The 12,901-nt window shown below is 38.8% G+C and overlaps 1 protein-coding gene across 2 annotated transcripts in view; it reads right to left on the bottom strand.

Annotated features, from left to right (window-relative positions):
- Nucleotides 1–12,901, bottom strand: part of SERPINI2 (serpin family I member 2) — a 34,720-nt gene that overhangs the window by 15,066 nt on the left and 6,753 nt on the right. For both annotated transcript variants that reach the window (XM_027772554.1, XM_006150293.2), the window contains exons 3-5: nt 9,801–10,031; nt 8,114–8,308; nt 7,841–8,033 (exon numbers count right to left, since the gene is read on the bottom strand). In XM_027772554.1, the coding sequence (XP_027628355.1) occupies nt 7,841–8,033; nt 8,114–8,308; nt 9,801–10,031 (619 nt within the window). The remainder of the gene's footprint in view (nt 1–7,840; nt 8,034–8,113; nt 8,309–9,800; nt 10,032–12,901) is intronic.

The following is a 12,901-nucleotide window of genomic DNA, read 5'->3' as shown; positions in this document are numbered from 1 at the left end:
GGTCCGGGACTCGAACCGCGGTCGACTACGTGGGAGTCCAGCGACATAGCCATTACGCTAACTGCTGGTCCCCTCAGAACATTGTTTTAATTACCTAGTACTGAATAAGCTTCTTAATTATAATTCTTCAAAACAATAAACATACTATAGCAGAATTTTACTGGGCCTAAATTATCAATGTATCTTAGTGAATAATGAGGTAATTTTGGTCATTCCAAAATCAAGACAATTTTGGAAGATGTTAACTCATTCAGAAGCCTAGTAGACTGGAAAATCTACTGATAATGGAGCCAGCCCAGTGGTCTATTGGTTAAGGGGGCTGGAGCCCACATGGCCAACAGTGATTCAGATCTCAGCCTCAGACTGAAACACGTGCCCGGTGCATTTATGTGCATGCCAAATCTTGACAAGATGGAGGAATCGAGGAGAAAAGATTGTGATGTGAACACACCCCATTGGGGTAGGGAGCTAGGTTTCCCTCTCCCTGTTTCTCTGTCTCTCTGACCAGTGTACCTGTCCTCTGTCAAATTTTTAAAAAACTACTAATAATGAAAACAACTTATTTTATGTCACTGTCTTCAACTTCTTCCTTATCACTTTCTACCAACAAAGATAACATGCAGCATGATGGTTTTAAACAGTTTTTGCCCCTGTTTTTATTACCACATTATTTTAAGTGAATGGAGTATGGGCTTCAAAAAGGTGAAGAATATATGTTCTAATCCACCTACTAATGGGCTATTTTTAGTATAATAGTCCAGTAATTTTAGGGTAATGACAAGAATACTATAAGAATTATTACAACTTCTAATAATGTCTGGTTATCACTAGAGAGTCATTTAAGCAACTGCCCCGATCATAATACAGTCCAATAAAATCTACAGCAATCGAAACCCATTAGGTCATTTAATAACGGTATAAGCTACAGCCAATTTCTAATTATTCATAATTGCTGGAGCCATGAATAGCCAGGTACAAATTAGCACTTCCATGTGTTAAGCACTTAATATAGAGTATAGTTTTTAATATGCCCCAAAATCTTAGGAAGTTGGCATTATTATTCCCATTAACATAAAGACAGTAAAGGCTTGAGGAGGTTTTTTCCAGCTTCAAGGTCAAGGTAGGTACCAGAGCTATGATTTAAACTGGGTCCATCTGAAGTCAATGATAATGTGCTGACTCCCACTTCCTTCTAAACAAAATACAATTCAAAACTACCATATTGGACAACATTTTAATGTTCTTTTTCCAAAGTTTGTGAGTTTTAGTGCTTATTCCAAATTCATTTACCCTTTTCCTTGACCCTCCTTCAAAATCCTCCCCACCCTTTTCCTTGACCCCATTCCACTCTCACACAAAATAATAATAATAGTAGTAGTAGTAGTAATAATACCAGGAGCTAAAGGTAAAAGAAAGAGCAACAAAAAACGTCAGACCAAGAGCAACTAAATAATTCTAAAATGAATTTCTCAGGATATACAAGCAATATTTAATTCCTTAGAAGGCATCAACTTACTCCCAAACATTACCATCATGCTTAAATATGTCACACACAAGTTTTAAGCTGCAGAAAATGAATGAAAGCAAAACAAATGTCTGTTTTAGGATGGAGCACTCCCAATCTCTAGGCCCAATTGGACCGATGTCGTTATTTCTCCTTTATACCCAGAATTCTTGTTTAATAGAAAGAAAAATCTTGGGTAAATCTCCCTCTGGGTTCCATCCTTATTCCTTGAAATCCCAGTTTGGAAAGGGAGCTGAGTCATTCTTGGACTATTGGAACTGCCACTAACCTAACCTAATCATTGAGTTTCTCATGGGGATATAGAGAGGGAATTCAGTATATAGCAAATGAGTGCTGGGCTTTTCAACCTAAGAAAGTCTGAGTCCTGAAATATTTATAGGATCCAATATTGCATTTAAACAAAGTAAGAGCATTATTTAACTAATATCCAACTTCAGGACAGCATCTAAAATTTGGTATCTAGTATGTTACAGATAATAAACACTAGATAGTGCCTAATATTTTCAGACTATATCCTGTCTTATTGGCCTTGATCCTAAACTAATGACAGTTGCACATCAAAGAGGAAAAGAATTGTTTCTAACACAGTAACTAAAATCTAAGTAGTCACACACTCCTTCCTACTCTAGCTGTTACACCAGGGGTCATCAAAAGTTCAAGGGAAATGTGTATTATTAAAAATTACTCATTTGGGACCAGCCAATGGCATAATGGTCTAGTTGTAGGACTTCCACTTAGTTAGCTGCGGTTCGAGTCCCAGACCTGATGGCTTAAAACTCACATCATATACGTGTGCATGTGTGCCCCAAATCCCAAAAGAACAATGGAAGAGAAGGGATTGTGGCATGGCTCTCTCCCCTGGGGGGTGATTTCTCATTTTCTGTCTCTCTGTCTCTCTCTATCTCTCTAATGAAAACATGCACTCTATAGCAAAAAACTCTCTCTTAAATAATAGCAAAACACTATGCATGGACTTCAAAGTTTTTCTGCACCCAAATAAATTCACACCTTAATTCCATTTTCCATTATTTTTTTAAAGTCCCTTTTTATAGGCATTTTTACAATTACTCTTTGGTGTTTAGTAAACCTTACTAACAAAGAGATATTTTGTTTTACGTATAGAATTTAGTCTAGATTGAAATGTTGAGTCCTAACCCTCAATACCTTATAATGTGAATTAGTCTGGAAATAGAGTCATTACAGAAATAATGAATTAGGTTGAGGTAGTACTGGAGGGTGGGCCCTTACTCTGATATGACACATGCCCTTATAAAGATCAGAAAATGTCATGGGAAGACCAATAGCCACAGACTACGGGGGACAAAAACTGGTGTAATGCATCTAGAAGCAGAGGACACCAAGGAATTGCCTGCCATTACTAGAAGCTAGGAAGGGGGAAGGAAAGTTCCAGGTATAGTCTCAGAGAACTTAGTCCTGGTGATACCTTGATTTGAGCCTTCAGACCTGTGACAGAATGAATTTCTGCTGTCTTAACCCACCTGTCTTTTTTGCTGTTTTGTCCAGGCAGCCCTAAGGAGCTAATACAGTTGCTTAAACTGTTTCAATTGTACTATAATCTTTAGCTTTCATTTTGAAAATTATTATGCATTCATTCTGATATAAAACCTCTACACAGAATAATAAAGTATATAAATCTGTCAGTCTAGCCAAAGTGTTCACTGAGCATACACAATTTTCTCCTTCTGTACTGAACACATATTTTAAACGTGAATTTTTCTGTTACGAGGAAATTGTTTTGGGAAAAAAGTATTTCAGAGATCTCAATCTGTGGCTTTAGTGTTCAAGCAATTTAATCCAATCAATGTGTCTAATGGACTAAAATTATTAACAAACAATACATAAGCAAATCAGTCCTTTAAGTCTCAGAAGAAATTCTCTTAGTAAAAGGTGAATATAACTAAATGTAATGTCATATTAATGTGATTAAATCATTGATAACTACATTTTCAGTAAATTTTTAAAATCTCAAAGACTCTTGGGCTAGCCTGTGGAATGGGGGTTGAGACAGTTGGATCCGACATGACCAAGCCAGACTCAAAGACTTGAGAAATATGCTGGGCACATGTTGTAATGCCCAAAATCCTGAAAGGAGGAGGAAATGGAGAAGAGAGTGAGACGTGACCATTCCCTATGGAGTATGGGGTGGTGTTTTCCCACTTTTTCATTCTCTCTCTTTGTTTCTCCAATAAGTGCATGTGCCCTCTGGTAAATAAAAAGAAAATGTTTAAAACCTCAAAACTCTAATTTTTCCATTTCTAGAGAAAAGTTTCCGAGTGAATAGTTGGTGTCCTATTTTTTATTATGTTGTACCTATGAAAAGGAGGGACAGCTTCTTCAAGATTCTCACAGTGACTAAAGTAAAGAGGGACTGGAGAGGCCAGCAAGTGGAACGGTAGTTACGGTGCTGGACTCCCACATGGCCAACCACCATGTGAGTTTTGGACCTGGCAGCTTGAAGATCATGCCATATATGTTTGCATGTGTGCCTAAAATCCCAGAAGGGAAATGGAGAAGGGATTGCTTCTTGGTTATTCCCCCAGGGGGTGATTTTTTACTTTCCCTCTCATTGTCTCTTTCTCTGGCAAGTGCCGGTACTATATGACAAAAACTTTAAGGTTTTGTTTTGTTTTGTTTTGTTTTTTAGAGGTTTTTGCTAAAGGTCGTGTGCTCTCATCAGAAAGACAGAGAGAGATAGAGATACAGAAAAAAGAGAAATCACCCCCAGGGGGGATGGCCACACTGCAATCCCTTCTTCTCCTTTATCCTCCTGGGATCTTGGGCATGCATGCACATGTGCCCAGCATGAGTTTAAGCCACCAGGTCCAGGACTCGAACTGTGGTCGACTACATAGGAGTCCAGCCATTATGACGACTGCTGGTTCTAGCAAAAAAAATTTTTTTTTAAAAGTGACTGGACACATGTCTTTTGGCAAACAAAAACAGAAATAAAACAAAGAGTGACTAGAGGCCCACCACAGTGCTGAAGGTGGGAAGACTTCACTGCAAAACTGGAACCACATAGTAGGCCCAGGATTAGAACCAGGCTGTATTTGAACACACCAGGTGAGATCCAGGCTGGCTGACACCTGGGAGAATGACTAGATTGCCATATGGCATGACCCTGCTAGGGCATCTCTCTCTTTCATCTGAAAGAAATGAACTTTAATAAATGAAAGATTAGAAAGTTGAATTTTTTTTGAGGTTCTTAAAACTGATAAAAAGAAATCATATAGATTTATTTTCCTGGGAAATATTTATGTAATTTAACTCAATAGTACTCATAATACTATGCATCATGACATGTACTAAAGACTACAGAAACCAAAATAAATGCAAACAATCCCCTGTTCCAGGCTCACATCTCAATAGGATTGACAAGAATGTGAGCAAGAGATAAAAATGTGATGTAATGAGTGCTATGAAGTAAATTTGCATGAAGTATTCTAGAAATAACGATAAGGAGCTGTTCATTCTAACGGGCATGTTTTGGGGAAATTCAGATGGAAGAGGTTAACTATGAGGGAGAGCTTGGAAGATGAATGGGAATGAACTGGTCAGACACTGCGGAGAAGTCCCTGACTGACAGAGGAGAAGAGTGAGAGAACAGAGAAGTCAGAAAGACAATGTCTCCGGTTGCCACTGGCTATGCATGATCTTAACATCAACGAAAAATGCAAAACCAGTAAGTAAGAGCCATCATTTATTGAGCCACTTACATTTAACAGACTTTGTCAGGGTATAGAAGTATGTAATGAACTGTAATTGAAACTGCCACCAGTTCCTTCTTTAATCTCCAGTGACTGAAATTTATATGAAAAAGAAGGTATAAATACCAACTAATGTTTCTGTTTTTATATAAATGAAGATTGAAATAGGTCTTTTAAAGCAAATTGTTCATTCGTTTGGGAAAGGCAAGATTGTGAGCTTTTTCATTATGCAGATAGAACCAATGGACAGAGATGGAGAAGTTTGAGATGATGAAGGCATAAGCTGCTCTATGGGATGTGAGAACACTGCTTTCACTGAGGGTTGGATTTACTGCTAGAGATGCTTGCCTGAATTATCTTCTCTCTATGCTAGGAAAAATTAGAGGTTCTGGATATTGGATGGGAGAGAAACAGTAGATAGCCTTTTGGGTGAAGGCCAGCCCTGGCACCATTTCAATGGTAGGCTAAGGATGGCAATGGTTGGGAGGAGACTCTCTAACCATTTCAATGGTAGGCTAAGGATGGCAATGGCTGGGAGGAGACTCGCTGGTACAAGATATGGTCTTACTCTAGCAAGTCATGCCTGGTCCCTGGTTTTAAACTACTTTTTGCTCTCAGGGATTTCTAAAATGCTAGCCCTTTTTACTATCACTAAGTTTTCAGTTGAGTTTGGTTAAACATTGAAGTTGTTCTTACTTGTATTGTGTTTTAGGATTACTGTAACAAAGTACCACAACTGAGTGGCTTTAATAACAGAACTGTATTGTCTCAGTTGTGGAGGTTCTAAGTCCAAACTCAAGCAATTCTGGTTCCTTTGGAAGACAATGATAGACTTGTTCTGTGTCTCTCACCTTGGCCTTTAGATGGCCACCTTTACCCTATGTCTCTTAAATCAGCCCATCACATATATTTCTGTGCTCCATGTCTGAAATTTCCCTATTTAAAAAAAAATAATTTTTTAAGAGATAGGGTCTCTCTAGATCGTGCACTCAGACCTTAAACTTGGGATCCTCCTGCCTAAACCCTCTGAGCAGCTGAGATTATAAGTGTGCAACACTACACCCAGCTTGAAGTATCCATTTTTGTTTTTTGTTTTTATTTCTTTTTTGGGGTGGGAGAGGTTTTTGCTATAGGGCTCAAGCGCTTGCCAGAAAGACAGAGAAAGACAGAGAGACAGAAAGAGAGAAATCACCCCCTAGGGGGGATGGCCATGCCGCAATCCCTTCTCCTCCATTCTCCTCTCGGGATCTTAGGCACGCACGCACATGAGCCCAGTGTGAGTTTAAGCCACTGGGTCCAGGACTCAATCTGCGGTCAACTACATGGGAGTCCAGTGACATAGCCATTATGCTAAGTGCTGGTCCTGAATTATCCGTTTTTATAAGGACACCAGTCATATGGGATTATTCTACACCCTAATGACCTCACTTTAACTCGGGTACTTATAAAGACTCTGTCTTCACTTGAGGTCACATCTTAAGGTACTGATGGTTAGGACTTCAACATATGGACTGGAGAGAGGGCCCGAATCAACCTATAGATGTGCTTGGAGAACTTCAGTGAGAAGTCTATGTCTGCACTGTGGGAGTAGTTATATGGGCTGTGGTTTGGAGAAGCTGATAATAAAGCCAGTTAGTTCAGAGACACTGTCTAGGCTGTGGTAGCTTGGATGGATTTGTAGACTGTGAAACATTCCTACAGGGATTTCTAAAAATGCTAGAGAGTGAAATCCTAGCAAAACTTGTATTTCCTGTTGTCAACTGAGTTTGGAGCTCGGGGCATTATTATTGAGGCATTGGTTATTTATGCTGAAAAAGTTAGATACCATGGTTACGAGTATCATCCTCCACAGTTTACATTTATAAAACTATAACTCAGACCAGTCAAGTTGATTCTCTTAAGACTCCACTAGAATGCATGGCACAGGCAGGTATCTGCCTCAGTATTTCGGGGCTCTAAGACAGTGGTCTTTCTCAAAGGAAAGAAAGAGAAGTACATTTGAAGATAAAAAATTAATTCAGTGACATAGCCATTATGCTAACTGTGGGTCCCAGCATTCTAGTTTTAAGACTTGGACTTCTCATCTTTTTCAAAGAAAAATGAGCACTTGAACCAGCAGTTAGCGTTAGTGAAGCGTCGCTGGATTCCCACGTAGTCGACCGCGGTTCGTGTCCCGGACCCGGTGGCTTAAAACTCACGCCGGGCGCGTGTGCGTGCGTGCCCAAGATCCCGAGAGGAGAATGGAGGAGAAGGGATTGCGGCGTGACCATCCCCCCTGGGGGGTGATTTCTCGCTTTCTGTCTCTATGTCTCTCTCTGTCTGTCTGGCGAGCGCACGCGCCCTACAGTGAAAATCTCTCCAAAAAAAAAAAAAAAAAGAGCACTTAAATTCACTCCTGCTCATAGTGAAGCAAGGTTGGCATGGGTAAGACATGCCTCTGTATCCAGAAAGCAGAGTCTTGTTTTCAAATGTGTTTTTTTCTCATTTGTGTCAATAACCTTCTCAAGCATTTGTTATCATTTAAGCTATTCACATTCCTCTGTACGTGGAAACCTAACAACCAGTATAACACAATGGCATCACCAACCTAGGGAGGCTTATTTCTACCTCTTCTTCTTGCATCTCAGAAGACCATTTCAGGATTTGGTGAGCAGTAATTCTTCCTTCCAGTCCTTCTATGTTCATGTCTTCTGCAGGAAGTATGATGACTAAACTAAACTCATCACCTTTGTAAGGCAATTCCAATACCTGGTAGTTCATGGAGAATTCAGAAAAATAACCTAGAACAGAGAAAAGAGATTTTAAATGTATCTGACAATTCCCAAAGCCATGCTCTAGAGAATGCGGTTTCTTCTATTACCATATTTTGTCTTCAGAAGAGCCTTCATCATTGGAATTTTGACGGTTGAGCCATCTTTCTTAGTAAAATCTGTCAACTGTGTGTCCTCTTTTCTGAATTTCTGTTTCCAGTCCCCTTTGAAATAAATAGCATTCACCAGGACTAGCCGAGTCAGAGGGCCAAATTCTTCCCCAGAAAACATGTCTTTAATTTTTCCTATGAAGGAGGTGGTGGAGGAGGCAGGAAGAAACATGCAATAGTGATTCAGTGGAACTGCTTTAAATAGGATAAAAGCAAAAATACCTTCTGCAGATCAGTTTTGGACAGGGTGTCTTATTATCTAAATCTGTCAGTTTTGAGAGCAAGGAGGAATCAAGTTATTTTTCTAAGCAATAGGTGCACGTAGGATTTCATTAAAGTACAGGAAATATGAGACTACTTGAGGCAAACTTGGACTATTCATGAACTCTCTTCAATGGTATTATTTGCATCAATTATCTTTCTGTCAGAAAGAATAAAAAAACAAAATGTCTCTTCTCGTGTATTTATTGGTATTATTCAGACTTTAAGGTTCTTTGGCAGGTCGATCGTAACTGGAGGGTTAATGGTACAAACACGTTGCTCTCACAATTACAGCCACTGACCATAGAAAGGGACAAGAATGGAGGCTGCAAGGATGATTTCCTCTTCTAAACACCTTATTTCCCATTCCCACAGCCACGAGCTCGGCTGTTATGAGAATTAAGTGTGACTGGTGCCCCAGAGCTCTCTAGTGATGACCTCGTTTCGAAGCCCTGTGAACACTGCTAACCACACCCATCTCATTTTGCAATATATGCTTCCTCATAGGAGGCTCCTCATAAAAAATATAATAGCGTCTTGGACCGAGACATTGTTTTGGTAGTGGAATAGACAAAGTAGTTTGCTTAACTAATGTTCATAAAGGGTCTGGTGAATGCTTGTCCCTTTACATATTGAGTCATCAGAAAAGTCATGACAACTGTTTGCACAGAAAAACAAAGAAGATAGTTCATGACTCTTCCAACAACCCAATATATTATAACTGAAAGTTCTGATCATCTTAAAATGTATCAATAGTATTCTCATTTTAAAGGGATCCTAGCTTATAACTTTCCAGGAGTCGAACTCAGCTCTCTGTGACCTAAAGCTTATTTTCTTTCTATTTGCCTCACTGTAGTTGCTCTGGGATTTTTGTCACTTTGTAAAGTTTAGCCTAGCATGTTTATGATAGGACTATTCACATTTACTTTTACACATTGTCACATTTGACCAAAATATATTCATTATTTACAGTACATATGGGAAAGAAGGCAACTTGGGACTAACAGATCTAACTTCTTCCTGACCAAAATATTATTCCAATTCCTGCCTTAATATTTGTTAAATCTGTGTTTAAACAAGAATTATTATGAAAATTCTTCTATTAAGAATTCCACAAATAGATGTCTCTCAAAAAAAGAAAAAAAAAAAAAAAAGACCAGTACAATAACCAGTGTATTTGTCAAAGCCGCTTACAATGTCTCTCAGTTTTCCAATATAGTATTAATTTAAAATAACAGTGAAGTGAAACAGATTTGAACCCTCTGGTCCAAAGTGTAATAGAAAATATTTAACTATTCCTTACTTAATATTAAAACCATAAATACAATGGCAAATAATGATTTCATGAAAATGGGGGGAACTTTACCATCTGTTTTGCTTTCTACCCAGGTACTTATGGTCCGAGCACAAGCCTTTGCATCCTGAAAATCCACCAGTTTTATAGCACTCTGAAAAAATTCCTGGTTGCCATGGAGATACTGTTCTTTCACAGTGAATCCTTCTTGAAGGTAGAGGGCATTGGCAAGATTAAATGTAAATTCTTGTTTTTTCTCTGCGATGGCAGAGAAAAATGACTTCAGCCCAGAAAATTCTTCTCCTAAAAAATAATTATAATGTATACTGACATATTGAACAACATAAAAACAACAGCTTTTCAGCTTTGCTATCTAAGTGCCCTGATTCATATCTCCATTTTTGCACCCTTACATATAACAATTCTTTCTAAGTTAGTAGAAATATTTTAAGCATTTATCTCCCATAGAATATGTATTTTGTAGAGAAATCAACTTTTATATAAGAAAAAGGATACCCACGTGGATTTGAAATTTGTCAAAAACAAGAACATGCATCTATGTAAGTTGAAGTAAACTCTCTCATTTTCAGTTGTTGGAAATTTATACTGAGAATCTTATTCTCTGTCAATACAAAGATGAGATACTTATGAAAGAGAAATGCTAATGAATGCTCACAGAGGCTTTGACAATGATGAGCAATCCTTTCCAATGTTACTTTATCTCAGCTTAAGAAAGAATTGTTCTCTTCTGAGCAACTGCACCTGTCCAGGTCTTCAAATTTACAAAGTAACCCCTATAATCATCTCTGGAAGTGCATAAGAATCAGAATCGCCTATTTCTTCGGGTTCATCAGTCTATATACTTTAGCTTTGACTCGAGCAATAAAAATCTTCAACCATTTCACCTATAAACACTAGTTGAATGAGTCAGAGTCAAGTAAAAGAATCATTGCTAACCTATTATTATTATTATTATTATATTTTAGTTTTTATGGGGCATGTGTACTTGCCAAAGAGAAAAACAGTGACAGACAGAAAAAGCGAGAGATTACCCCCCAGGGGGGGATGGCCATGTTGCAATCCCTCTCTGCCCATTCTCTTCTTGGGATTTTGAGCATGCCTGCATACATGCCTGGCATGGTTTTCAAGCTACCTGGTCCAGGACTCAAACCATGAAATCAGCCATGTGCTATCCAGCTGCCTTAACCTCCATGCCAGCTGCTGGCTCTTAGCCTATTATTTATTGTTGAATTGTTCTGACCACAGTGTTGCCAGGAAAAATATGGGAGATACCATATACTCTGATACTTTGCTCATTAGTTCCCTGTTCATTATCGAATCATACCAATATTTTTTGTTTCCTTTCATCTTAACCTCAGAACTCAGTCATTAAGTCTGGGAACTCTATTTCACATAACAAGCTTTTGCGGGCCTTGTTTATATTTTCAGTTAAACATGGAAAATATTTCTTTTATAACTTAAACCTTGATTAGATTCAATTAATCTCTATTGAAGAAAATATAAATGGTTCATGATTAGAAGATACCTATTGAATAAAGAGGTGTTTGTTTTAAAGTATTACTGAGAGGAACTTGCTCCAAAGTATTTACTGGAAATTAAACATATAAGTGTGTGTGTGTGCAAACAGACACACTTTTTATCAGAGAAGTAGCAGGCCCACCCAAGGGCGTATTTGTGCACATAAGAGTGTCCTCTTGGGGCCAGCAGTTAGCATGATGGCTATGTCGCTGGACTCCCATGAAGTCGACCACAGTTCGAGTTCTGGACCCGGTGGCTTAAAACTCATGCTGGGTGCATATGCGTGCGTGCCCAAGATACCGAGAGGAGAATGGAGGAGAAGGATTGTGGTGTGGCCATCCCCCCTTGGGGGTGATTTCTCGCTTTCTGTCTCTCTCTCTGGTTAGTACACGCACCCTATAGCAAAAAACTCTCCAAAAAAATAAAAAATAAAAAAGAGTGTCCTCTCTGGGGGACTGGAGCTCCATGGACTTCCATCTTATCCAGCTGAGGAAAGCTACAATACCTTTCAGCCCCTCCTTGCCTCCCTGAGCTGGCATTCTTGCTAGGGACAACCCTCACGGTCCTGCAGGAGGCTCCACAAGGTGTATTGCATTATATTTCAAATTCTAGGATTCTCTACCCCCCTGGGATGTAGATCCAGACAGACATAAACATTTTTAGATATAAAAAACTTACTGCTATATGATTAAACCTGAAAATTTTCAGTAATTCTTTAAAATGTCGGAATGCCTTGTATAAGGAAGGGAAGGAAGTTCATCTATTTTACTTGTTTATGCAATAATTTCACAGGCAATGTTATTGCTACTTGAAGCCTGAAAGCCATCATTGCAGTAGCTGGAAGGCTACAGACTTCCTGAGTAAAGACATGAGGGTATCCCAAGAGAATTAATTAAGGTCAGAAATGAAGTGACAAATTTGAAACTAATTTTCCGGAATTTGTAATTTATGAATATCTTTAAAGGAATGGGGAAAAAAGAGAGAGAGAGGGAGAAAAAATAGTCTCAACTCATTTGCCAGAGCAAATAGATTTATGTCATGTACCTAAGGTCTAAAGCTGCATGGCAAACGCCTGCCGTTTGAGAAATCACTGGACGCGGAAGGCAATGAGAAAGCGTAACCATGTAACACATTGGGCGGAGTATATAAAGCTCTCTGCTTCGTTCATTTGGTTTAATTTACGTATTAATGATTTCTTCTTAGCACATATCAAAAAGAGTACGTATGTGTGGCTCTCAATAAACAACAAAAATAAGTTTATCTCATTTCCTAAACTAAAGCCATGGAGGACCAGACGGTCCTTGTACCAGACCTTCAGAAAATGTCCTTATTTCGTACGTGTTCTCTGACCCTGATGCTAAGATTCCAGAGGCCAGTTTTGTGTGAAGATCTAAAGATGAAAACAAAGACAGTCATAGAATTATAGATTATTTCATCAAAGAGACTATATACATCGCCTAATCCAAACTCCACTTTTTATAGCGAGGAATCTGAAATCGAGAGTGATGCAGCTCGTACCAAATCAAAAGTCATTCACTTGCAGAGCTGGGACAATAATCCCTGCCTGGTTCTCTCTCTCTCTCTCTCTCTCTCTCTCTCTCTCTCTCACACACACACACACACACACACACACA

Source organism: Tupaia chinensis, unplaced genomic scaffold (assembly GCF_000334495.1).
Source record: "Tupaia chinensis unplaced genomic scaffold, TupChi_1.0 Scaffold000281_1, whole genome shotgun sequence".
NCBI lineage: Eukaryota > Metazoa > Chordata > Mammalia > Scandentia > Tupaiidae > Tupaia > Tupaia belangeri.
Note: the sequence above shows the minus strand (reverse complement) of the source record. Positions and strands in the feature narration are given on the sequence as shown.